Source organism: Pseudorasbora parva, chromosome 24 (genome assembly GCF_024679245.1).
Source record: "Pseudorasbora parva isolate DD20220531a chromosome 24, ASM2467924v1, whole genome shotgun sequence".
Lineage (NCBI taxonomy): Eukaryota > Metazoa > Chordata > Actinopteri > Cypriniformes > Gobionidae > Pseudorasbora > Pseudorasbora parva.
Genome location: NC_090195.1, coordinates 2353926 through 2381724, shown reverse-complemented (window position 1 = coordinate 2381724; position 27799 = coordinate 2353926). Strand labels below are relative to the sequence as shown.

The window sequence follows — 27799 nt, the reverse complement described above, 5'->3', positions numbered from 1 at the left end:
AGGCGTGTTTTGAGAGAGTCGGATATGACTGGATCATGGATACATATAACAGCAGGAAATGCATTTAAAAAAAAATGTTTTATCATATTAAATGGATTACGTGTAATGGTGCATGTATTCGTCCTGAACTGTTGTGGTACAGACATGCAGTCAGATGCTGAATACCGTCAGTCACAGGCGATCCACGCTCTAATGAAGAACGGTGCGTGCGATAATGCAACGCTGTTTTGCTAGCATCTGACTGCACGTCTGTACTGTGATGGTTCAGGAAGAAAACATGGACTGTATAACGGTTGAGCATGGAATATTTAGTAGTGAGGAAATGTCAGGAATGGACTTATTGCACAGGTGGCAACCTATCACGGCACCACGCTTCAGTTCACTGAGCTCCTGAGAGCGACCCGTTCTTACACTAATGTGATTGATTTATCACATCCATCAACATGAATTCTATCCCGATTCTTTCCCACCGGCTGTGAGGTGAAGGCCAGGTCACAAGATTCTGTGCCCAAACCTGGCGTCATCAAACTACGCTTTTGTTAAGTATAGGCGACCTCTAGTGGATGGAAAGATTACATAGTGCAGCTTTAAACACAAAGACACAATTGTTAAAGGAAGTGTATGTAAGATTGTGGCCAAAACTGGTACTGCAATGACTTTCAAATGACTGTAGAGCGGTGGGTTAGAAGGGAGACCTTATGTATGTATATATATATATATTAAAATTAAGTTTTGTTAACTCAAATATCCAAGTTGTCACTTTAATACAACTTTGCTTTTCAAGTTGACTAAACTAAAATTGAGGCCACACAAACATTAACTTTTTTAAGTTCAAACAGTGAGTGTGTGTGTATATATATATGAAATCAGGTGCCAGTGTGCGCTTTCACCAATGTATTCATCTCTGTGATCTGTCTCTAATATGGTTGTGTTTGTGTTCTCGTCGTCTTCATCCAGAGACAAACATGAGGTTGTGTATCGCCGGGTCAACACTGCCCTCAGGGGAACAAGCTCATCCTCCCGGTGTCCAGGGACCTCATCAGATCCGGCTGCCATGGCAACCATATACACCAAACACTGGTCCACCGATGAGGATACAGAGAGCAAACGATTGTCCTCGCCTCACATTCACAGTGAGTTTAAAACATGCACTGTGATTTAAATGGTTAGTTCACCCAAAAATGTAAATGCTCTCATTAATTCCTCCTGTGGTTGGCCAGCCGTCAGTCCTCCGTTCATCTTCACACACAGATGAAGATATTAGTGTTAAAATCCGATGGCTCAGAAAGGCCTTCATTGACACCAATGTCATTTCCTCTCTCAAGACCCATAAAGGCACTAAAGACGTCGTTACAAAGCCCATCTCACTACAGCGGCTCTACAATCATTTATGAAGAGGCGAGGATAGTTTCTGTGCGCAAAAACACTAAATAACGACTTATATAGTGATGGGCCGATTTCAAAACAAAGATTCGAACCGTTATGAATCAGTGAATCGATTCATGATTCGTATCACCAAAGTCACGTGATTTCAGCAGTTTGACACGATCCGAATCATGAATCGATTCACTGATTCATAACGGTTCGAATCTTTGTTTTGAAATCGGCCCATCACTATATAAGTCGTTATTTAGTGTTTTTGCGCACAGAAACTATCCTCGCCTCTTCATAAATGATTGTAGAGCCGCTGTAGTGAGATGGGCTTTGTAACGACGTCTTTAGTGCCTTTATGGGTCTTGAGAGAGGAAATGACATTGGTGTCAATGAAGGCCTTTCTGAGCCATCGGATTTCAACACTAATATCTTCATCTGTGTGTGAAGATGAACGGAGGTCTGACGGGTGTCCAACCACAGGGTAAGTAATTTTAATTTTTGGGTGAACTAACCCTTTTAAAACACGCTCACAAACATGCATTCACTCATCCGTCATTCCCAAACCCACTGGGCAAGTTCTCGAACAGTCTGAGATGATTTCCCGGCAAGATAAACAGGGGTTTCCATTACTAAAGCATCGATAAACATTACACATCACATATACACACACACATCCATTTCCTATGTGATGCTAATCGCAGTGAGTGCTCATGGGAAGGACTCATATGAGATCAGCCATGACCAAAGGCCAGATGAGACTTTAACTTCCTCCATCTGGCCCTCTCACTTCCTGAGTGCTCAGCGCTCTTAGATGACTTTCATTTCATTTTGGGGGCATGGAAGTTTTCTCCGACACATTCAGGCTTTTAGACACTTGAGAATGTGACTTTTTGGCTGTCATCTTAGATCGTATGGATCACTGCGCTCTTATAATCATGTTTCCTTACAAAATAATTCATTTTTCTGTTTGTTAAAAGAGATAACAGCAAAATCTGCAGTTCTTAGGTTAGTGGAATATTATAAAAGTGTCTCCAGAAATGGCGTTGCTCTCTGGATTGTTTTGTTAGGGTCGTCGGCGTGACATCTCTCAGATAAACCGGTGTGTGTGTATCGATGTTTCAGGCGGAGGACATGAAGGCCGTCCTGAAATGTTGCTTTTAAGCGAGTTGCATTCTCTGCCCTTCCCATTTCTGCTTTTACGGATGGAGTGCCAATCATATCAGTCCTGTTAGATGGAATAAACAGCCTCCGTCTCCACGCTAACAGTACTGAGTACATTACAGTACACGCCATCCTCATCCTCACTCGAGAGAAGAGCTGATGGCGAGCGAGAGTGCCGTCAATATAAACAAAAAAACGTGATTTTTTTTTTTGACCATGCATTTTTGTTTTTTTCTGTTCTAACGTGTAAAGTTGCATTTGTAAAACTTTTAATTTTGTGAAATATTACAATTTAAAATAAAGTTTCTACTGTAATATATTTTTTAGCTTTTTTAGAATTATAATAATATTTTACAATATCAAAGTTTTTTCTGTTTTTTGATCAAATTAATGCAGCATTTACGATTTGTCAAAAACATTAAAAAATCTTAATTAATGTATATTTTTTATATAAAAGACTCATTTATAATTTATTTATTTAGTTATTTATTCTGTGTTTGGTCTAAATTAATGTGTTAGCATTTATTGAATTTAAGTAATTATCATCTTTGTGTTTTCATTTAATTTTAGTTTAAGTTTTAGTAATTTTTATGTACGTTTGTCATTTATTTAATTTTTTTAATATTTAAAATATTATTTGTTTAAAGTTTTTTAATATTATTGTTTAGCGTTAATTTATTTTAGATATAGTCATTTTAGTACCTCAACTTCAATTTATTTATTTCAGTAAATATTATAATATATAATATAATATAATATAATATAATATAATATAATATAATATAATATAATATAATATAATATAATATAATATAATATAATACATTTCAGTTAATATATTTTATTTAAGCTTTATTTTAATTAAAGAAAATTATTTCTAATAGTTCACAGTAGCTACACTGATTGTCTTATAGATGTAAAAATATATTATAAAACACTTATAATAAGACATTATCCTGTCAATATTTAACTAAGCACCTAAACAAAGGCCGACTTGCCTGTGTGTGAAATACTTCCGATTCTGAGTGTCCTGATTCTGTTTCAGACGGATCTTTTGAATCTGTTTCTGGTGTGTGAATAGTTTCTGAAGAGTCGAAGCTGTCCTGCCGTGGCAGATTAATGTTAGTCGGCAGCGAGTGTGTGTGTGTGTGTGGTTAGTAATTAGTGTGATGACATGGAACAAACCCATGCAGAATGAGACGTCATGTGAAGCTGCAGGTTATGCAACCAAACAGCCTTTGTACTGTACGATTTATCTTGCTCTGAGGTGTGTGTGTGTGTGTGTGAGTGTATGTGTGTGTGTGAGTGACTAAATGAGTGAGTGTGTGTGCGCCTGTGTGTGTGTGTGTATGAGTGTGTGTGAGTGAATGTATGAGTGTGCGTGTGTGTGTGAAAGTTTATGTGAGTGTGTGTGTGTGTGTGTGTTTGTGTGTGTGTGTGTGTGTGTGTGTGTGTGTGTGTGTGTGTCGGTGTGTGAGTGAGTCAGTGTGTTTGTTTTGTGGGTATATAATTTGTACAGTGTAAAAACCATTACGTCTATGGAGAGTCCCCAGTGTGTGTGTTTTTTAACTACACAAGCCGGTGTGTGTGTGTGTGAGCTCATGTTTGTGCGAACAATTACATTCAGTTCAACCACATTAAATCTTTCTCATGCACATAAATATGGCATAAGATGGCAACTTGTCTTCAAAATTCGCTCTGTAAAAAATCTGTTCATATGTAACCCTGTGGTGTGATCTGTGTTCCTCCAGCACACACACACACACGTGTAAAGGGACTGTGAGAGTCCCTCGCTGAAGAGTCGGATTAAAGCTGACGGCCGCGGCCAGGTGGAGGAACTGCCGTCCAGCCGCTAACAGGCCATGACAACCATCACTAACTCCACCAGAAGACCACACACACACACGCACACAAACTCTCACACACAGACACACACACACATTTGTTTTTGTGACATATGGGGACATTCCATACTTTATACTGTACAAACCGTATTTTCTATCCCCTTACACTGCCCCTGCCCCTAAACCTACCCATCACACACACACACACACACACACACACACACACACACACACACACACACACACACACACACACACAGCCCCTGCCCCTAAACCATCCCATCACACACACACTGCACCTGTCCCTAAACCTACCCATCACAGGAAACATTCTGCATTTTTACTTTCTCATAAAAACTCCTCCTGTGTGATTTATAAGCCTTTTGAAAAGTGGGGCCATGGGTAATGTCCTCATATTTCACCCTCTCCTGTAATACCCTGTTTACGGCTTGTCGTGTTTACGCCGTGTCGTGTTTACAGCGTGTCGTGTTTACAGCTTATCGTGTTTACAGCGTGTCGTGTTTACAGCTTATCGTGTTGACAGCGTGTTGTGTTTACAGCTTATCGTGTATACAGGGTGTCGTGTCTACAGCGTGTCGTGTTTACAGCTTATCGTGTTTACAGCGTGTCGTGTTTACAGCTTATCGTGTTTGCAGCGTGTCGTGTTTACGGCGTGTCGTGTTTACAGCGCGTTTACGGCTTGTCGTGTTTACGCCGTGTCGTGTTTACAGCGTGTTTACGGCTTGTCGTGTTTACGGCGTGTCGTGTTTACAGCTTATCGTGTTTACAGCGTGTCGTGTTTACAGCGTGTCGTGTCTACAGCGTGTCGTGTTTACAGCGTGTCGTGTCTACAGCGTGTCGTGTCTACAGCGTGTCGTGTCTACGGCGTGTCGTGTTTACAGCTTATCGTGTCTACGGCGTGTCGTGTTTACGGCGTGGCGTGTTTACGGCGTGTCGTGTTTACAGCGTGTCGTGTTTACACCTTATCGTGTCTACAGCGTGTCGTGTCTACAGCGTGTCGTGTTTACAGCTTATCGTGTTTACAGCGTGTCTACGGCGTGTTGTGTTTACGGCGTGGCGTGTCTACAGCGTGTCGTGTCTACAGCTTATCGTGTTTACAGCGTGTCGTGTTTACAGCTTATCGTGTCTACGGCGTGTCGTGTTTACGGCGTGTCGTGTTTACAGCGTGTCGTGTCTACAGCGTGTCGTGTCTACAGCGTGTCGTGTTTACAGCTTATCGTGTTTACAGCGTGTCATGTTTACAGCTTATCGTGTCTACGGCGTGTCGTGTTTACGGCGTGTCGTGTCTACAGCGTGTCGTGTCTACAGCGTCGTGTTTACAGCTTGTTGTGTTTACGGCGTGTCGTGTTTACAGCGTGTCGTGTTTACAGCTTATCGTGTCTACGGCGTGTCGTGTTTACTGCGTGTCGTGTTTGCAGCGTGTCGTGTTTGCAGCGTGTCGTGTTTGCAGCGTGTGGTGTTTACAGCGTGTGGTGTTTACAGCGTGTCGTGTTTGCAGCGTGTCGTGTTTGCAGCGTGTCGTGTTTGCAGCGTGTCGTGTTTACAGCGTGTCGTGTTTACAGCGTGTCGTGTTTACAGCGTGTTTACGGCTTGTCGTGTTTACGCCGTGTCGTGTTTACAGCTTATCGTGTTTACAGCTTATCGTGTTTACAGCTTATCGTGTTTACAGCGTGTCGTGTTTACAGATTATCATGTCTACAGTGTGTCGTGTTTACAGCTTGTCGTGTCTACAGCGTGTCGTGTTTACAGCTTGTCGTGTCTACAGCGTGTCGTGTCTACAGCGTGTCGTGTCTACAGCGTGTCGTGTCTACAGCGTGTCGTGTTTACAGCTTATCGTGTTTACAGCGTGTCGTGTTTACAGCTTGTCGTGTCTACAGCGTCGTGTTTACAGCTTGTTGTGTTTACGGCGTGTCGTGTTTACAGCATGTCGTGTTTAAAGCTTGTCGTGTTTACAGCATGTCTACAGCGTGTCGTGTTTACGGCGTGTCGTGTTTACGGCGTGTCGTGTTTACGGCGTGCCGTGTTTACGGCGTGGCGTGTTTACGGCGTGGCGTGTTTACGGCGTGCCGTGTTTACGGCGTGCCGTGTTTACGGCGTGGCGTGTTTACTGCGTGTCGTGTTTACTGCGTGGCGTGTTTACAGCGTGTCGTGTTTACTGCGTGTCGTGTCTACAGCGTCGTGTTTACAGCTTGTTGTGTTTACGGCGTGTCGTGTTTACAGCATGTCGTGTTTAAAGCTTGTCGTGTTTACAGCATGTCTACAGCGTGTCGTGTTTACGGCGTGTCGTGTTTATGGCGTGTCGTGTTTACGGCGTGCCGTGTTTACGGCGTGCCGTGTTTACGGCGTGGCGTGTTTACTGCGTGTCGTGTTTACTGCGTGTCGTGTTTACGGCGTGCCGTGTTTACGGCGTGCCGTGTTTACAGCATGTCGTGTTTAAAGCGTGTGTTTACTGTGTGTCGTGTTTGCGGCGTGTCGTGTTTGCGGCGTGTCGTGTTTAAAGCGTGTGTTTGTGGCATGTCGTGTTTGCTGCGTGTCGTGTTTGCGGCGTGTCGTGTTTGCGGCGTGTCGTGTGCGGCGTGTCGTTTGCGGCGTGTCGTGTTTACAGCATGTCGTGTTTACAGTAGATGTTACGGTTGAGGTTTGTTACTGAGATATAAAGATCATATTTACTGTACATTCAGACAATTACTATGCTATACATAAATAACCAATCAAATGCACAATTCACTTATTGGTTTCTCTGTATTATTTTACACTGTTTTATATTAGTGTTTTTTATTTTTTTATTTAGCTGCATTTGATCAAGACATTTAAAAAGCTAATTTTGGCGAGTTTGTCTCACAAAGAAAAGTACATGTCAAACTCTCTGAAGGTTTAATGTGTTTATTCCAGAGGGACTGAACCTGGACGTTGTTTTGGATTAAAAGCCTCTGCGAAAATAATGACTTCCAATGCACTTTAAGTGCAATTCAGCTTCTTTAACAGTGATTTCACTTCAGTCTCCATCTGAACATCTTTTCATCAACAGTTTTATGAATTTTTTTACAAACATGTCTCATCTAGGTTTATCTGGCATGTATTTTGTATATTTTTTTCTTCCTCTGTAACTGCTGATTTATGAATAGCAATTTATGTTTGATGTATTGGTCCCCCTTTTGCCGACCCGTCGAGGCATGGACTCCACTAGACCCCTGAAGATGTGCTGTGGTATCTTGCACCAAGATGTTAGCAGCAAATCCTTTTAGTCCTGTAAGTTGTGCGGTGACCAGGCCACCTTCTTCCATTGCTCCGCGGTCCAGTTCTGATGCTCACGTGCCACTGCTTTCGGTGGGGTCAGGGGTCAGCATGGGCACCCTGACTGGTCAGCAGCTATGCCGCCCCATACACAACAAACTGAGCTGCTCTGTGTATTCTGACAGCTTTCTATCAGAACCAGCATTAACTTCTGGAGCAGTTTGAGCTCCAGTAGCTCGTCTGTTTGATCGGACCACACGGGCCAGCCTTCGCTCCCCACGTGCATCAATGAGCCTTGGCCGCCCATGACCCTGTGGCCGGTTTATAATGTTATGCCTGATCAGTGAAAAACTTATTCTGAAATGTTTTGCTTAAAAAAAGTGTTATTCCTTATTTAAAACAACTAATTGCTTTGATATTTTGTTTCTAATAAAATGATATTTGGACATTTATATGTTCCTTAAATGGATAGTTTACCCAAAAATGAAAGTTGTCCTCGTTTACTCGCCCTCAAGTTGTTCTAAATCTGTACGAGTTTCTTTCTTCTGCTGAGGACAAAAGAAGATATTTGAAAGAATGTTTGTAACAAAGCAGAGAGAGCAACCAATCAATATTTTTTCTCTACTCTGGTAGTCAATGATTGTTCTCTATGGTTGTATTGTGTTGTGCTCAGCAGAACAAAGAAACTCAAACAGGTTTAGGACTACATTAGGGCGAGTAAATGAGGACAGAATTTTCCTTTTTGGGTGAACTGTCCCTTTAATTAAACCAGAGTTATCATCGTTAACTAAAAATGAATTAAAACATTTCTGTTAATGAAATAAAGGTGAAATTAAATAACAAATAAATACTAGTTTAAACAAAAATGTGAAATGTTGCATTGATAGACTAAAACTTTAATTTGAAGTTAAACTGAAATAAAAAATAAATAAAAGCACATAATGAAATGACTAAAAATGTAACATGAAAACTAAAAATATAAAAATAAAAACCCAATTCAAAATCTTTTAAAAACTAAAGTAACTGGTGAAAAATGTATGAACTAGAATAAAAAATAAATGAAACCTAAATTGCAAAAAAAAAAAAAAATATATATATATATATATAATTTTTTATGCAACGAAATGACAAAAAATTTAACAAAAAATACCATGAAAATTCAAAATTTAATAAAACTAAAATAACACTAGAGTGAAAAATTACATTTAAATAAATTGATATATTTAAAAAACAAAACAAAGCACATAACAAAATGACTAAAAATGAAACTAAAATGACCATAAAGACGAAAAACTTCTAAATATGGCAAACTCAAATAAAGGTGATGACCAGTGAGACTCCTTCCGTGACAGCGAATCAATGACTGACTCCAGATCACACAGAGAATGAATCCTATCGTTTATTTGACTATTGGTATACATGGTGTTTTTCTAATTGGCAACAACTCTGATTCCTCTTTCCTCGTCTTTCCATCAGCACGTCCTCGTGACGAGAACTACAGTTTCCCATTCGTTCCGTATGTCGCTTCCAAACAAACAGGGGAGGTTCCACGGATCGAAACGTTTGGAGAAAAGTCTCATACTGCCGCATGCAAGTCCTAAAGGTGTACAAAAGAAATCCTCGATAAATAAACCTGCACCGAATGTTTGGAGGGGTCGAGTGTTCGCATGTCGTCTCGTCCTCAGACTCTGAGGGACAATGTGTTGGGAAAGCAGGTCTCCAAAAACTGACCCAGGACCTGTTTGGTCCTCTATACTGGCTAACGGCTCCGGCTTTAACCTCTGGAAACCTGATCCCAGATCAGCTGTCATCGTCAAACACACTCCTCGCGCAAAAGTTGATCATTTCAATTTTTTTCTTAGAAAAAAAAAATCTAAATAAAAAAACAGCAAGTAAATACAGCAAAGTCTACCATTATAAAATACACTTGCTTCAAGATAACTGATATTTTTACATTACATACATGTATATATATTTATATATATATAAAGCATAGATAAAATATGCCTTTTAATCACCATATCTGACATATACTCTTGTATTGCACAAATTTGTATTGTTTTCGAAACAAACAGTAGATAGAAAAATTTCCCTGTGCTTAATTTGTGGGTGATAAAATACATACTGCATGATATTAATTCAGAACTTCAGCATCAATGCATGAAAGGAAAGATAAAGACAATGGATGACAAGAGGCGTGAGGTACATTCGCTCGCTAATATCGTCTCTTTACCTTCATAATCGACGATCTGCGCATGTCTTATATTGACAGGGTTTCAATCATTTTTAAAGAATATTTGCTCATTTAATATGTCATTTAAAGTGATGCTTTCGTCGAGCAATAATAGTTCAGCTTCATTCCCACAGATTTCCCTTTAAATCATCTCTGATCTGGTTTTAATGAAAACCGTCTTTCTGGGAACCTCCAGAAATCCTGCCAGATGGACGTTTGTTCAGGTTTTCCTAAACGTGCGTGATTTATACGGTTCTCCTAGAAGTTCGGGCTCACGAAAGGTTTGACTTTTCTTTATGCATTTGCCATTTTTATATCACTTGTCTTCTTAGGATGCAGGAAAAATGAGTTATTAATGTAAGATGAATCCGGCTCTGTTTTGAAGACATGTGAGCGGCCTACATGGGACAGCGTTTTAAGACATTCATAAATGTGACCCTGGACCACAAAACCAGTCATAAGGGTAATGTGTTTTTTTTTTTTTTTTGTTAAATTTATATAATGATAAGCTGAATAAATAAGCTTTCCGTGTATGTGGGGTTTTTAGGACAGGACAATCTCTCTCTCTCTCTCTCTCTCTCTCTCTCTCTCTCTCTCTCTCTCTCTCTCTCTCTCTCTCTCTCTCTCTCTCTCTCTCTCTCTCTCTCTCTCTCTCTCTCTATATATATATATATATATACACACACACACACTCACTGTTTGAACTTAAAAAAGTAAATGTTTGTGCCGCCTTAATTTTTAGTTTAGTCTACTTGAAAAGCAAAGTTGTATTAAAGTGACAACTTGGATATTTGAGTTAACTAAACTTAATTTTAAGTAAGCACACTGTATCCTCTTTTTTTGTGATTTTTTTTATATATATATATACACACCACAAAAAAATTAGGATACAGTGTGCTTACTTAAAATTAAGTTTATATATATATACATATACAATTTAGATTCATAAGATTTATTATATATTATATTTGAAATCCATCCATTTGAAGGACACTTTTAACATTAACAAACAAACTAATAAACATCATGCGATTCATATTTGTCAGTCAAACATAAATGAAATGACTGTACAAAATAGTTATTCAACAAAAAAAATCATGGCTAAATTGTGATAATTGTTTATGCCGTCTTAAATGTTTAAGTTTAGTCAACTTGAATATTTGAGTTGAGTAAACACAATATTAAGGAAGCACAAAAACTTACTCTTTTAAGTTAAAAATAAATGAGCACTGTAGAAAATCTTTCATTTTATATATATATATATATATATTTAAATTGCAAATTTCTAATCCATTTGAATTACACGTTTTAATAGACTAATAAACGTCGCTTGATTCATATTTGTCAGTCAAACGTGAATAAAAGCCTCCTTTCCTGTGCAAATTAAATCATGGCATAGTTTATTATTAACTATTTGTTTTTTATTTAAATCATATTTTCAAACTGCATTTATTCAAATTGTTTAATCTGCATAAATCTGTTCAATGTGAAAACAATAAAATGCATATGTTAAAATATGGCTAAACAATTAAAATTCAATTATGTATGAGATTGAAACAAATGGATGTAAATATATAAAGCTAGTTATTGTGTTTAAAACACATTCGGATTATTAGTACTATTGCAGAAATCGTATTCATTTCATTTCTGTGTGACTGACAAATATGCATCATAATAAAATGATTCGCTTGTTTATGTTAAAACTGTGCGATACAAATGCATGCAGCGTTTATATACCATTAAAAGCTTAAATCTTACATTTAGGTGTAAATATTCAGAGAAAAAGACTGATTTAATCTGCTGTGTTTGTGCAATGACAAAATAATAAAAGAGTTTTGGGAGTAAGCTAAACTCAACAAAGCCCATGCAAAGTTGAATGCAAAACATTTAATTAAAATAGAGCTCAATTTATTCAACAGTGTAACTAGAAAGTCTCTCTATAAGTAGTCAAATTTAATCTTAAATTGTGCAGTTTTTTGTATGATTCTTGTATTTTGTGTTCAGAATCTGTAGACGTCCCACTAGTGTTCGAAACAGAGCCTGTGTGCTTGGTTCCCCGCGGGACTATTGTTCCAGTGATGAGAAAAGACTCTTTGGCTTCGTTTGACGAGGAGAGAGAACTGAGCTCAACAGAAGGGGGTCTGAACGTCCCGTCCGAAAGCATCACGTCTCAACTAAAGCTCCGAGAAATGAGAGTATGGCTCCTCTCCTGTGCAAATACAGTTTGACCAAAGGCAGTCCAGATGTGGCTAATCACGTCCTGAATTAGCTCGTTCCTCGCTCGTTTTATATGCGTTACATTTGTGTTTCCGTTCATAGTCGACATGAAACTGGCCGTTTGACTCGTGAAGAGAATATGCGATTGATTGCATGCAGAAAAACATCTATTCTGGAATCGGCATTAAAGGAAAGGAAACGCTGATGAATCATTCACAATGAACATGTAAATATTGATCTCATGTTGACTTGGGAATGATACACAGACACATTCTGCTTGAATAATCTGCTGTAACATCAATGAAATATGAGCCGTGTCTGTTTTAAACGCGTGTTAAATCCAAATCAGGTGCTTTTTATGCTCTTAACGATGGACTTCAGTCAGTCTAGACGCCATATTTACATATTCAATGCAGTGAATCATTTCTGTCACCTTAGATGGAAAATCAAGGGCTGTTAGGGTGTAACATCAACACATATATATGCTAAAATCATTTCAAACTAACATAGAAATGCCTCAATGTATTATTCGGTGTTGTTCAGCCGACTAAACAAACGTCTGTGCATATTTCCGCTCAAACACAGCCTCGTTTTAGCTTTATTAAATATGGCGTCCATATAAACATGTTCAAGAGCTCAAATCTAATGCAAACAAACCCAAACTGAGAAATGCACAACGGTGACGCTCACGGCAGAAAAACTGCATTAACTATTAATTACCAGAGTTTATTTTAGCGCCGAGCCTTTGTGTGTTTAAGGCCTGTAAATGTGGTTTGCGGCGGACACGTATCAGTTTTCCTGTAAATTAAAGCGCCGTACAGTCATTTCATCCGTGTAAATGTACACAGTGACATACGATACTTATTTACTATTCATATGTCCTGGAAACACGAGCTTCGCTTTTACATGTGAAGGTGATCGATCAAAACGCAGGTTTGAAATGAACACGAGTTTTACTGTTTAATTAAATCATTTCAATAACTTGATATATTTACACTACCGTTCAATAGTTTGGGGTTGGGTTAGTGTTGAAAGAGTCTCCTGCTCAGCAAAGCTGCATTTAATTGATCAAAAATACAGTAAAAATGTGAAATATAATGTAAATCATCAGTTCTCTATGTGAATATATAGTAAAGTGTGATTTATTCCTGTGATCAAAGCTGAATTTATCATCATTACTCCAGTCTTCAGAGTCACATGATCCTTCACTAATCATTCTCAGATGAGGATCTGATCATCAACACACATTTTATCAATAATGTTGATAATGATGATGATTATTATCAATAATTTTGGTAAAACTGTGAATCTTCAAAAGAACAGCATTTGCACTAAATGTTTTTGTAAGAATTAAATTATTAAATTAAATCAAAATGAAATGATCTTTACTGTCACTTTTGATCAATGTAATGCGTCCTTGCTGAATAAAGGTATTCATTGGTCCTCTTGGTTTAGGGGTCACACTTGGCTCCCTCATGGTCAAAAGTGACTGAAGCCTTGTACCTTTTGTTTTTTTTCCAGGAAAACCAAAGTAAAGCCGCAGGAACTTCCCCCAGGAACTAGAGAGTTTGGGATGGTACAAGTGTTTCAACCGCAGGAACCGGGGTCTAAATTAAGTTCCAGGTAAATATTTCCCTCCTTTGACTTTGGTTTAGGAAATATTTCCCTCCTTTGACTTTGATTTTGGAAATATTTCCCCCTTTGACTCTGATTTTGGAAATATTTCCCCCTTTGACTCTGATTTTGGAAATATTTCCCCCTTTGACTCTGATTTTGGAAATATTTCCCCCTTTGACTTTGATTTAGGAAATATTTCCCCCTTTGACTTTGGTTTAGGAAATATTTCCCCCTTTGACTTTGGTTTAGGAAATATTTCCCCCTTTGACTCTGATTTTGGAAATATTTCCCCCTTTGACTCTGATTTTGGAAATATTTCCCCCTTTGACTCTGATTTTGGAAATATTTCCCCCTTTGACTCTGATTTTGGAAATATTTCCCCCTTTGACTCTGATTTTGGAAATATTTCCCCCTTTGACTCTGATTTTGGAAATATTTCCCCCTTTGACTCTGATTTAGGAAATATTTCCCCCTTTGACTCTGATTTTGGAAATATTTCCCCCTTTGACTTTGGTTTAGGAAATATTTCCCCCTTTGACTTTGATTTAGGAAATATTTCCCCCCTTTGACTTTGGTTTAGGAAATATTTCCCCCTTTGACTTTGATTTAGGAAATATTTCCCCCTTTGACTCTGATTTTGGAAATATTTCCCCCTTTGACTCTGATTTAGGAAATATTTCCCCCTTTGACTTTGGTTTTCCCCCTTTGATTTCCCCTAACTGCTCGTTAGGTAGTATTTTTTAAAAGTTGAAGAACATGCTGATTGGTCAGCTCGACGCAGCATTTTATTTCAACCCCTATTTTTAAAAGTCAGTTGCGGTGCGTGTAGTAAGAGCTGATTGTTATTCGAATATTCGAGATTTGTTCTTGTTTCTCAAAGACTGCTTTTTTGTCAAGGTTTAGAGTTGTTGATTTGAAGTGTCAGGTTTTGCACTAATATTACTACGTGGGCACAGAGAAGGACATTTTGTTACACATAACATCACATTTCTGTATCAAAGATGAACAGGCATGCTTTATCACAGCTTAGTTATACTTCACTGCTTTTTCTTATTAAACTGTTATTCCCTTTACTAAGACGAGTTGATACACACCTCTCTCGTCTCAGTGTGTGCTCTTAATCTCTCTGACGCGCGGTGACGATCTGATAGCATTTAGCTTAGCCCACTAAGCCCAGTTCATTCACTATGGTACCAAACAGAGATCAAGTTAGAAGTACCAAACAACTCCACGTTTTCCCTATTTAAATACAGTTACACCAATAGTTAAACGATCAAGTATATACCTCACATCTCCCCCTATTGACAGAAATGAGAGAGGGAGGATTTTTCAGGCGGGACTTTTTACTGCGCCGAGTCGAAGTACTCTCAGAAGTGCTATTCCGCCATACATTATAGTTCTCCTTTTTAATCCACTTAGAAAATTATTTTTTCACCATACTTGATCGTTCAACTATTGGTGTAACTGTATTTAAATAGGGGAAACGTGGCGGTGTTTGGTACTTCTAACGTGATCTCTGGTACCATAGTGAATGAACTGGGCTTAGTGGGCTAAGCTAAATGCTATCAGATCGTCACCGCGCGTCAGAGAGATTAAGAGCACACACTGAGACGAGAGAGGTATATGTGTCAGCTTGTTTTAGTTAAGGGAATAACATAGATCACACCCATTATTACAAAGAGATACTTCACCGCTTTTTCATATTAAACTGATTTAAACCTCCCCAGACAGCAACACAGTGTCGGCCCAGATCTGGTACACGTTGAATCCACGTTCCAGATGTAGCCCGGATCTGAGCCGACACTACGTTGCTGTCTGGGTCTAATTTGAGTGTCTTGGCTCAATTTTATCAGTTAATTTGTGTGTGTGTGTGTGTGTGTGTGTGTATTTTGCACTCTTGATGTTTTAGAGTGTGACCCTTTCATTGCTTTGCACTTTTTTTCTGCACAGTGGCTAATTTGTGTAGTTTTACCATCAAATGATTCAAGTTATTTTCCATTCATTTGCTGTCGGACATTTTTGACCACAAAGGAGCCAAGTGTGACTTTTTCCAAACCTTTAAAATATCCAAATCATGTCCATGATTTTGTGTTTTCACATAGCTAATGCGACAAAAGTCACCAAGTGTCATCTCATCTCATTTCGATGAAGCATATTTGTTTACAATTTTTCACTCATTTCTAGTTGAAGTATTAATATGAAATAACTTTTGAACGACGTATTCTGGAAAGGTTTGCTTGCATCACAGATGAATTGATTTTATGCTAAATTTCAGAACATTTCCCCCGTTTACTGCAGTTTTACAGTATGAATAACTGTAGCCCCTTTTGTTTTTTTGCCAGAATCGCTCCTCAAACGAGTGCTTCACTTTCCGTAAAGTCACGCCAGAGGAGCGGTTCGAGTTGGATGCTGTTCTTGGTGAGTCTGCTGATGATTTACATAATCAAATGGATGAGCAAAAATGAGTGATAAACACAGGATTTAAGTTCTAGCAGGCACACTTGGGATCTATTGCTACATAAAACAGCCCTTCACCAATCCTGCCAACCCGCGTCCGAGCGGACTGATCACCCAATGTCAGTTTGAGATAGAAAAACACATGTGCTATAATCTTCACTAGTAATATAAGCCACAGTTACAGCTGGAAGCCGTTACAGTAGAAACTTTGACACCTTTTTAATTCCAATAAATATCATTATCGTTATACCTAAATGTAGCAAATTATTGCTGAACGCATAAGTGTGCAAAACAATTATTTTTAGCCTTAAAAACAAAGTGTTCTTGTTACCCCTCCATACCATGCAGTTTTTCCTCATGCAAAATAAATACTTCACAATAGAAACAAAAGTGTCCTTTCGAAAAGAAGCGTGTGCAATCGCTTGCTAGAAGTTAGTAAAGACAGGTTTTTAAGCGAGAGACCATTTCTGGTGCGTGATTGTCTTTTACTAGTCGTCTCGATAAACCGCACCGTGTGATGACGACACCGAGCGCAAATGGTCAACGGAAAAACGTGGTGAGCGAAAAACAGAAAGTGCAAACCTTTTCATCGCTAGCGACACAGAAAGAGGTAATCGTCATGCTTTCCGAAATGGCGTATGAACCTATGACAGACCGATAACATTTACATGGATGCACCACCACTAAGATTCTCCTACGAATAATCTCAAAAAAGGAATCACGCCATTTTAAGTAAGACCTCAGACTGATTAAAATGTGTGTATATATGATCATTAACTGCAACTACGGATCTCATTCATGCATTCAAACTGTGAAGGTTGACGTGTGCATGGTCAAAGAGCAACTTTTTCCCTCGTGTGTTCAACCACAAGAGAAATAAAAGAGTTTTTCGTCTACAAAAACCTTCATCTGAGCTATGGTACATTCGGTAAACAAAGGTCCGTCATCACAGAAACGTCTCGCGATCTCTGTCTGTGCTAGGAAAGGGTTCGCTGAGGTCCGTGTTCGTGGCCTCCGGGATTAGAGCGTGAAAAAGCTCGCTATTTACTCGGGTGACACTGTCATATGACGGTGGAGAAGACGTGGGCGATAATGTCTCCGTGACTTCGGCTTCCGTGCCGTAGTTCTCGATGATCATGGAGACTATAAGGCCTTCGTTCTCCGGCGAACTGTCTCCGTCTTTGTCGGCGTCTGGCAGGGTGAGTTGGCGGTAAAGTAGCGAGGCTTGTTTCAGCTGCCTTCGCATTAGATGCCGCCTGTACGCTCGTTGGATCATGGTGGCGGATACGTCCTCTTGCTTTCGCCGTAGAGTTGTGGTGATTGGCTCGTAGGAGATCTTGGACGGGTTCGCCATCATGAACTTTTCCTCCATCTGCTGCTTCAGCGCATCCATCTCGCCCGACTCGCCTAGCACGCGTTTGGTGAAGGCGAAGAGGATGTCCAGGCAGTGGATCTTATCCCCGCTCACCATCGGCAGGTCCATGTTAATCAGCTTGATCTTGTTGGGTTTGCTGATCCGCAGCGGCTCGGAAAGCGTGTCGGCGAAATCCGAGAGTTTGGAGTACTCGATGAACTGCGTGGCTTCCGGATCAAACTTTTCCCAAACCTCGTAAAACATCTCAAAGTCGTCCTCGCTCAGCGGCTCCGTGCTCTCCTCAGTCGCCACGCTGAAGTTCTCCAGGATGATGGCGATGTACATGTTGACCACGATGAGAAAGGAAATAATAATGTAGGTCACAAAGAAAGTAATTCCCACCGAAGGATTCCCGCAGTTTCCTCGAGCGTTCGTGCCGGTGTGAGGAATATCCGGATCGCACTCTTCCGGAGAGTTGTTCAGGATGGGATTGAGCAGATTGTCCCAGCCGGCGGACGTGGTGATCTGGAAGAGGCAGATCATGCTGTTGCCGAACGTCTCGAAGTTGAACATGTCGTCGATGCCGCCTTGCTTCTTGACGTAGGCGAAGTTGGCCATGCCGAAAATTGCGTAGATGAACATGACGAGGAAGAGCAAGAGGCCGATGTTGAACAAGGCGGGGAGAGACATCATTAAGGCAAAGAGCAACGTCCGGATTCCCTTCGCCCCGCGGATGAGTCGAAGGATCCGTCCGATTCGAGCCAAGCGGATGACTCGGAAAAGCGTGGGCGAGACGAAGTATTTCTCGATGATATCCGCCAGAACAATACCTGCCGTGAGGAAGAGAGACAGATTAAGATTTCATTTGTTGACTACATCAGTTAACTCTTTCCCCGCCAGCGTTTAAAGGTGCCCTAGAAAGAATAATTGAATTAACCTTGCCATAGTTAAATAATAGGGGTGTAACGATACATTTGTGTCACGATTCGAGATGTATCTCGATACTGAGATGTATCTCGATATTTTAAAACAAAATCAAGAGGTTTTTTTTGCGTACTATTTTAGTATTATTATTTGTGTTTTATTAATGAGACCCACAAATATTCCCCCATTGCATTTTATACATTATATTCAACATTATGTATAGCTGTTGAATGATTTTTATGAGCCCAAATATTCGAACACAATATTTTGGGAAAATGCCCATCCCTAATCTAGATGCCATATTATGACCAGACCAATTACTAACCATAACCACTCGTGATTTGTCAAGTTGGTCCCACTTAGTAGTTCCATAGCTCGTATGTACATTTGCGACGTGCGTCTTTAAGCTTTTAACCCTCGTGAGGGAGAGACAGGGCAGGGCCAGCGGACAGAAGCTCAATCACTGGATAATCACCGGCGCTGACAGCCCTGATGACTGAAATGACCTTAACCGATGGCCCTTTCTCAGGCGCTGGTTAACCCTCTCTCACTCTCATCAGGGGCACGTCCTGTCTGAAAACCGTCCCAACCGCATCACTTAAAGGGTTAGTTCACCCAAAAATGAAATGCATGTCATTAACTCCTCTCCCTAATGTCGTTCCACACCCGTAAGACCTCCGTTCATCTTCACACACAGTTTAAGATATTTTATATTTAGTCTGAGAGCGTATGCAAGTGTATGCACACTATACTGTCCATGTCCAGAAAGGGAATAAAAACATCATCACAGTAGTCCATATGAGACATCAGTGGGTTAATTAGAGTCTCTTGAAGCATCCAAAATACATTTGGGTCCAAAAATAACAAAAACTACGACTTTATTCAGCATTGGCTTCTCTTCCGGGATCCTTCAAAAAGATTCAAACGAATGATTCGGGTCGCAAATGTCACGTGATTTCAGCAGTTTGGCAGTTTGACGCGATCTGAATCATTGATCGATTCACTGATTCATGAACCATTTGAATCTTTTTGGAGGATATATATGTACTATTTTTTTTTTTTTTTATTCAGAATATTTTAGGATTAAAATTTTGAATTAACAATGTAATTTATATTTTAAAGATTAAGCTGAAAAAGTGTAGGTGGCATACAATTTTATTTTCATTTTTATTTTATTGTCATTTAAAATAATTCAAGGATGAATAATATTAAATAATATGAAACATGTTTTACTAGAGTTTATTATTTTGAATAACTGGACATGCCATGTGTTCATGCCACCTATACCCAGCTTAATTTACAATTTAATATATATATATATGTATATTTATAATTTTTCTGTCGCTGACGAACTCTTGCTGGCGGTGACCCTTAAAGAAATATATTATTGATTTTTATTTATGGTAGTATTATCCGCTTACCCACAATGGAGAGGATGACAACCACAAAGTCAAAGATGTTCCAGCTGACGGTGAAGAAGTAGCAGCGCAGCGCGATGATCTTTAGGATGCATTCTGCGGTGAAGATGACGATGAAGGCCAGGTTGATGTAGTAAAGAATGTACTCGATGCTGGGAGATTGCTCGTCCGTCTCCACCATCATCGTCACCATGTTGAGTATGATTAGAAGCATGATGATGATGTCGAACGCTTGTTTGGACACCAGGTCGAAGAAGAATCCCTGCACTGGGTTCTGAGGACACACACACACGCAAATGTTGGTCTATGTGGTTTACAGGGACTCTCCATAGGCGTAATGGTTTTTATATTGTACAAACTGTATTTTCTATCCCCTTACACTGCCCCTAAACCTACCCATCACACACACACACACACACACACACAGCCCCTAAACCTTACCATCACAGGAAACATTCTGCATTTTTGCCTTCTCAAAAAAACATAATTTAGTATGTTTTTAAAGCTATTTGAAATATGAAGACATTTGAAATGTCCTCATAAACCACATTTATAGTGTAATACCCATGTAGTTACACAAATTTGTCCTCATAAACCACATAAAGAGGCACACACACACACACACACACACACACTCATATTCCCACTTCAATGTATTCATAATAATAATTTCCACTATTATTTTTAGCATTAAATTAAAAAGGTGACATGAAAAATTTATTTTTATAAAGTCATTACATATTTTCACATGACCATTACACTACATTATATATAAAATATAGTTTTTTTTATACAATATAATATTTTATGATTATTTTTAACATTAAGTTGAAAAAGTGGGAAAAAAACTTAAGTCATTAAAATGAGTAAAAATTTATAATAATATAAAACAAATTGGTATATATTTATATATATATATATATAAAAGAGGTGGGCATAGATTAAAATGGCTCATCTGAATTCTGCCAAACGCTTGAAGGCTTTCAGAATGTGTGTTACCCTCTGACATACGTTATGCTATAGGGGTGTAACTACAGATTGCTCACGGTTCGGTTTGTATCGCGGTTTTAGGTTCACATTTTTCAGTACAGTCAGTGCCGTCGCTCCCGCAAGAAATCTCTCTCAGCACCACCGGTCAACCAATCCGTGAACGCGACACACGTGGGCATTATAAAGTAATGATCCGTAGGGCATCAAGACGGCCAGCGGCGTACTGAGTACAGTTCTGTGATAACTTAAATACAAGCAGAAGCAAAAATAAATAATACTGAGCAAAGATACTAATAAAATAAACAATGCTTTTCAGGTAGGCCTAACATTAGTTTTTAGGTAGAGAAATTGAATAAAGTAACCAAATGTAAAATAACTGCGTATTTAAAATAAAGAGAGACCGCTTGGCCCGTTTTTTCTTTTATTATCGCTGTTGTAGTGTATCACTGAGGAGCCAGCACGTGTATCCATCGACAGAAACATACATTAAGCATTATATTCAAGTTCCAGTCCATATTATAGATGCGTCATCAGAAGTGAGATGAACCGCGGTGCGACTGCGAGTGCCGGCACCTTTTACACAGCACCCCGGTTGGGAAACACTGGTTTAATATAACACATTTTCCTCAAATATAAGTCACTTTTTATCATCTAAAATATCTCTCATCAGACGGCACCCCGGTTGGGAAACGCTGGTCTAGACCCAGCTACCAACCCATATATATATATTACATATTTCTGACACAAATGTATGAAAAGTGTGTGTGTGTGTGTGTGTGTGTGTGTGTGTGTGTGTGTGTGTGTGTGTGTGTGTGTGTGTGTGTGTGTGTGTATTATATATAATATCCAATAATATGAAACATTTATTTTATTATTTTTATAACAGCAAATATTTTTAATAGTTTTTCATGTCACCCATACAACTTAAAGTTAAAGATAAATATTTAAATAAAAAGTAAAATCCAATATTTATTTTAATATTAAACTAAACAAGTGTGTGTAGCACAACGATTTTAATGTCATTAAAATAATTCAAAGGATGAATAATATTAAATAATATGAAACATTTATTTTACTACATTTTATTATTTTCAATAACTATAAATTTTGTATGACCATAATATATTTTTTAAGGGTCATTATACTACATTTTATTATATATTGTAGTCATAAAAAATGTAGTTAATGAAAATAATAAAGAGTTTTTTAGGGTCATTATACTACATTTTATTATTTTCAATAACCACATTTTTTATGACCATAACATATAATACAGAATTTATTTAGGGACATTATACTACATTTTATTAAAATAATATAATTTACGAGTCATTAAGTGATCCTATAATTAAAATATGCTGTGGTGGTTTTATGGTCAATATACTTCATGTTATATAATAAAAACAATAAAATAATAATACAAATTAAAAAGTCATAATCTCAGGTTTAAATCTACTAGATATTTGATGTGATTTTTATGAGATATTATTACTCACAGGAGGTCTTGGGATGGGTTTCTGCGGTTTCTTGGAGCCCAGTTTTTTCATGGCATTATAATATTTCTTCTGCTCTTCGGTCATGAAGATGTCTTGTCCACCTAAGTGCAGAGAAACGGCGTCGTTATCATCACCGTCTCCATCACGCTCGCACCCTTTATGATTTTAATACTTATCTTTCGCTTCTGTTGGTTGAAATTGTCAATGATGACACCAATGAAGAGATTGAGCGTGAAGAAGGAGCCGAAGATGATGAAGATGACGAAGTACAGGTACATGTAGAGGCTCTTCTCCTTAATGGGCTGCTCTTCCACCTGTCTCATCAGATTAGAGACACTGAAATAAGCAAACCTTACTCTCAGACGAGTTTCAGTCACAGCGAGCTTTAATGAACTACTTACGGATCGCGAGTCGACCGCGGCGTACATGATCTCCATCCAACCCTTGAAGGTGGCCTTGAGAAGAAAAATAGTTCGTTAAATTCATGTTCTTGAATCAGAATAACTTCATCTGTTCTCTGATGATGAGGGCGGGGCCACCTGCCACTCACATGAGATCAGCCAATAGCAAACCACAGCCATCCAATCAAATCCCCACAGACAAAATCAAGCCCCGCCCTACTTTTGTTCTTGTTTGAGAAGCGCTTCACTCGATATATGGCACAATAGAGGAGAAAAGATGATCTAAACTTCTGTTTCATGCCAAATTTTTGACATGCACACAAATACTTTATTTTATTTGAATATTACTTTAAATAATTAATTTTAAAATTATCTTAAAAAGTCGTGGGTGACATTACACTTTTTTTCTATAGTAATTAATTTTTTTTTTGTTGATATTTCGAAATCTGATTTTTTTTTTTTTTGAAATCATATACATTTGTGTATCCTTTTTTCATGTCACTAATAGTTTATGCTGAAAAAGTGTGGGTGGCATGAAAATATTATTTTATTATTTTTAATAACCCATACCTGAGCTATCTTGAAGTAAAAAAAAAAAAAAAAGTTTAATCTATAGATTTTAATAATTAAGCTGATAAAGTGTAGGTGAAAATGTTATATTTTATATCCACTTAAATAATTAAAAAAATAGATATTATTAAATATAAAAAAGCATTTTACTACATTACTTTCAATAACTATAAATAGTTTAAATACATTTGTCATGTCCCCTATACTTATCCAACTTAAAGTTTAAAATAATTAATTTTAATAATTTTAAAAAATGTACAATGTAATATATATTTTTAAAGGAAGTGTATGTAAGATTGTGGCCAAAACTGGTACTGCAATGACTTTCAGATGACTGTAGAGCGGTGTATCCCCCTCCCCCTCCCCCTGACTCGAGGTTGCCAGATTGGCTGCAGGATCAGCAGAACGTTTGTAGATCTGCAGCTGTGGTTACTAGAGCAGATCTGGCAACCCATATACCCAAACACTACTGACTTCATGATTGGTCGATTAGGTGGAGGGGGCGGAGCCTCAGGCCAAAACACAACATGACATCATCAACATCAGATGAGGGCTGCAACAACAACTTTATAATGACAATATCCTGGCCGGACTACTGTTGTCAGTGATAGAAGTATTTGAAATGAACGTGATTTATTAATGCCTAGTGACATATCAGGGCCATTTTATGATTCATTGAAATACATTTCTTACATACAGTTCCTTTAAATATTAAGCTGAAAAGTGTAGGTTGAAAACTTGAAAATTGTATATTTAATATCCATTAAAATAATTACAAAATAAATCATGTTAATTAATATCAAACTATTTTACTAAATTATATTATTTTTAATAACTATAAATATTTGTATACATTTTTCACGTCATCCATACTTGTCTAACTTAGTTTAAAATACATTTAAAATGCTTTAACTTAACAATCTAATACATTTGACGAAAGCGCGCTCACCACTTGAAGGAGCGCGAGGTAACCTGCGCCCACGTTGTCGAAGTTGACCTTGACTTTGGTCCAGTAGAACTGTGTGCTGTTCATCTCTAAGCACTCCGACTTGTTATTAATGTAGGAAGCGTTGTAGATGAAGCCCGTCCGGTTGACGCAGCGGCCGAATTTCCCGGCGAACAGGTTGACTCCCATGATGCTGAAGATGAGCCAAAAGATCAGGCAAACTAGGAGCACGTTCATGATGGACGGGATGGCACCGATCAGAGCATTCACCACCACCTGGATACCAAAGAAAACAGGCAGCTGTCACATCCGCTTCATCTTTCTGACTCCAGACTAGATATCGAGAGCCAGAAACAAACAGCAGCCGCTGTCAGTCGCTCGTTGATCGTGATTTATGAATGGCCTTTGGCGATTGGCATTTACGCTTTAGTGTCAGCGATCTAAAACTTGTGAGAACGTATGCCGGGTGACAAGGCAGTTTAAATGTCATTTACAGCCATTCATAAAACATGAACATTATTAAAAGCTGAACTCCGTCGGATTAAATGCATCAGAGAAGTGCATATTTCAGCCAGTTTAACTGGGAATCTCACAGTTCACCCCATGATTTGCATGCAAATCAGTTTTTGGGACCAATTAAACATTATTTCTGCAAATGGCAGAAAGCCTGCAAAAAAGGGCATTACAATAATGCAAAATAATTAAAAGGCCTAAATTTAAGATGCATGCTTTTTAATTGCAATTTGGATTATATAATTCTAATATAAACTAATAAACGTAATGTGATTCATATTTGTCAAATGATCGGGTCAGATTTCTGCACTCAAAACAATCGTTGCGTAATTTAGCAGTAAGCCTTTTTTTTTTTTTTTTTTAAGATTTATGCATTTCAATTATTAGTAAAATTCCATTGAATTGAATAATCCTTACATATTTTAATTGAATAAATGAACAATCGTTAATAGATTAAATTATGTAAGAGTGTATTTGCATTTATTTGATATGATTTGTTCAAAAAGCATGTATTCAAATTGCTTAGAATCAACATAAATTGTTTATTAAGAAAATGCATTAATTTAAAAAGTATGAATGTGGTTAAACTACGGCTGTGGAACAAACTTTATTCAATTAGTTGAAGTTTAAACAAATCTGAGTAATGATGATTAATATATAAATATGGTTATTGTGTATTTAAAAGTCCTCTTATTACTAAAATGTGACCCATGACATATATTACATTTATTAGTTTATGTTAAAAACGCATAAACCAAATGGATGGGAAATGTATATCCAATTAAAATACATGTCTTTCATTCAGGCATAAATATTTTGATTTACACTGATTTAAATGCAACAAATAATCTTTTTAGGCTAAAGTGAAACATCCTCCAAATAAGATTCTCTGATAAATATTAAATAATATGCTGCACATGCTTTGTACATTTTCTGAACACTGTATGAAATAAACCTAGGGATAATCACAATATCCTTGTCAACATGCAGGAAATATTTAGAGGATATAAAAGTGCTGAGACTCATTAGTCAGCGGGTTTAGATGATTTTTAAAGGCTGTGTTCGCAGGAAGCTGCTGTCTGTATGAGACAGCACTTTCTTTACCCGTGGCTCTTTGCTGTCGCTCTAAAGCGGCGTGACGTCTAATCTGATTTGCCAGATTTACGGCCAGCGGAGGGGGAATTCCTCGCCTCTCCGACTCACTTTCACTGAGCGTGCAAATTTAAACCAATGCCCATTCAATTTGCTCGCATTGGTGCTCGACAGAACTGCAGACTAGCAGCAAATCACACTATACTATTACATGAGCACCATAAATATCATCAAAATATTAGCATTACTTCTTTTTGATTTATTTCTCTTTATATTATTTTATGAAAACTTGTTTCCGCTTATTTTCCACATAATACAAAAATAACCAAAGATAATTGTGACTTAACATGGCAAGTTATAAACTTGCGTTTACAACTCACTATTCCGACTTTTTCCTCAGAATTCTAAGTTTATATCTCACTATTCCGACTTTTCCCTCAGAATTCTAAGTTTATATCTCACTATTCCGACTTTTCCCTCAGAATTCTAAGTTTATATCTCACTATTCCGACTTTTTCCTCAGAATTCTAAGTTTACATCTCACTATTCTGACTTTTTCCTCAGAATTATAAGTTTACATCTCACTATTCCGACTTTTTCCTCAGAATTCTAAGTTTACATCTCACTATTCTGACTTTTTCCTCAGAATTATAAGTTTACATCTCACTATTCCGACTTTTTCCTCAGAATTCTAAGTTTACATCTCACTATTCTGACTTTTCCCTCAGAATTCTGTTTATATCTCACTATTCCGACTTTTTCCTCAGATTTCTACGTTTATATCTCACTATTCCGACTTTTCCCTCAGAATTCTAAGTTTATATCTCACTGTTCCGACTTTTTCCTCAGAATTCTAAGTTTACATCTCACTGTTCTGACTTTTCCCTCAGAATTTCTAAGTTTATATCTCACTATTCCGACTTTTTCCTAAGAATTCTAAGTTTATATCTCACTGTTCCGACTTTTCCCTCAGAATTCTAAGTTTACATCTCACTATTCTGACTTTTCCCTCAGAATTCTAAGTTTACATCTCACTATTCCAACTTTTCCCTCAGAATTCTAAGTTTATCTCTCACTATTCCGAATTTCCCCCAGAATTCTAAGTTTATATCTCACAATTCTGACTTTTCCTTCAGAATTCTAAGTTTATATCTCACTATTCCGACTTTTCCCTCAGAATTCTACGTTTACATCTCACTATTCTGACTTTTCCCTCAGAATTCTAAGTTTATATCTCACAATTCTGACTTTTCCCTCAGAATTCTAAGTTTATATCTCACAATTCTGACTTTTCCCTCAGAATTCTACGTTTATATCTCACTATTCCGACTTTTTCCTCAGAATTCAAAGTTTACATCTCACTATTCCGACTTTTTCCCTCAGAATTCTAAGTTTACATCTCACTATTCCAACTTTTCCCTAAGAATTCTAAGTTTATCTCTCACTATTCCGACTTTTCCCCCAGAATTTTAAGTTTATATCTCACAATTCTGACTTTTCCCTCAGAATTCTAAGTTTATATCTCACTATTCCGACTTTTCCCTCAGAATTCTACGTTTACATCTCACTATTCCGATTTTTCCCTCAGAATTCCAACTTATATCTCACTATTCCGACTTTTTCCTCAGAATTCAAAGTTTACATCTCACTATTCTGACATTTTCCTCCAGAATTCTAATTTTACATCTTCCTATTCTGACATTTTCCTCCAGAATTCTAATTTTACATCTCACTATTCTGACTTTTCCCTCAGAATTCTACGTTTATATCTCACTATTCCGACTTTTTCCTCAGAATTCAAAGTTTACATCTCACTATTCCGACTTTTTCCCTCAGAATTCTAAGTTTACATCTCACTATTCCAACTTTTCCCTAAGAATTCTAAGTTTACATCTCACTATTCCAACTTTTCCCTAAGAATTCTAAGTTTATCTCTC

General features: G+C 37.9%; 1 protein-coding gene and 1 long non-coding RNA gene across 2 annotated transcripts in view; one reads left to right on the top strand and one right to left on the bottom strand.

Annotated features, from left to right (window-relative positions):
* The first annotated feature begins 12409 nt into the window (after positions 1-12409).
* Positions 12410-19979, top strand: LOC137064121 (uncharacterized). Its single transcript, XR_010901500.1, has 3 exons — positions 12410-13707; positions 16044-16119; positions 19844-19979. It is a non-coding gene; the product is annotated as an uncharacterized lncRNA (long non-coding RNA).
* The window catches only part of scn5lab (sodium channel, voltage gated, type V-like, alpha b), a 219226-nt gene continuing 206728 nt past the window's right edge, over positions 15302-27799 (bottom strand). Inside the window, exons 22-27 of the mRNA XM_067435448.1 lie at positions 24261-24533; positions 22742-22795; positions 22513-22654; positions 22341-22441; positions 19858-20128; positions 15302-18342 (exon numbers count right to left, since the gene is read on the bottom strand). Of these exons, the coding sequence (XP_067291549.1) occupies positions 17105-18342; positions 19858-20128; positions 22341-22441; positions 22513-22654; positions 22742-22795; positions 24261-24533 (2079 nt within the window). The 3' untranslated portion in view covers positions 15302-17104. The remainder of the gene's footprint in view (positions 18343-19857; positions 20129-22340; positions 22442-22512; positions 22655-22741; positions 22796-24260; positions 24534-27799) is intronic.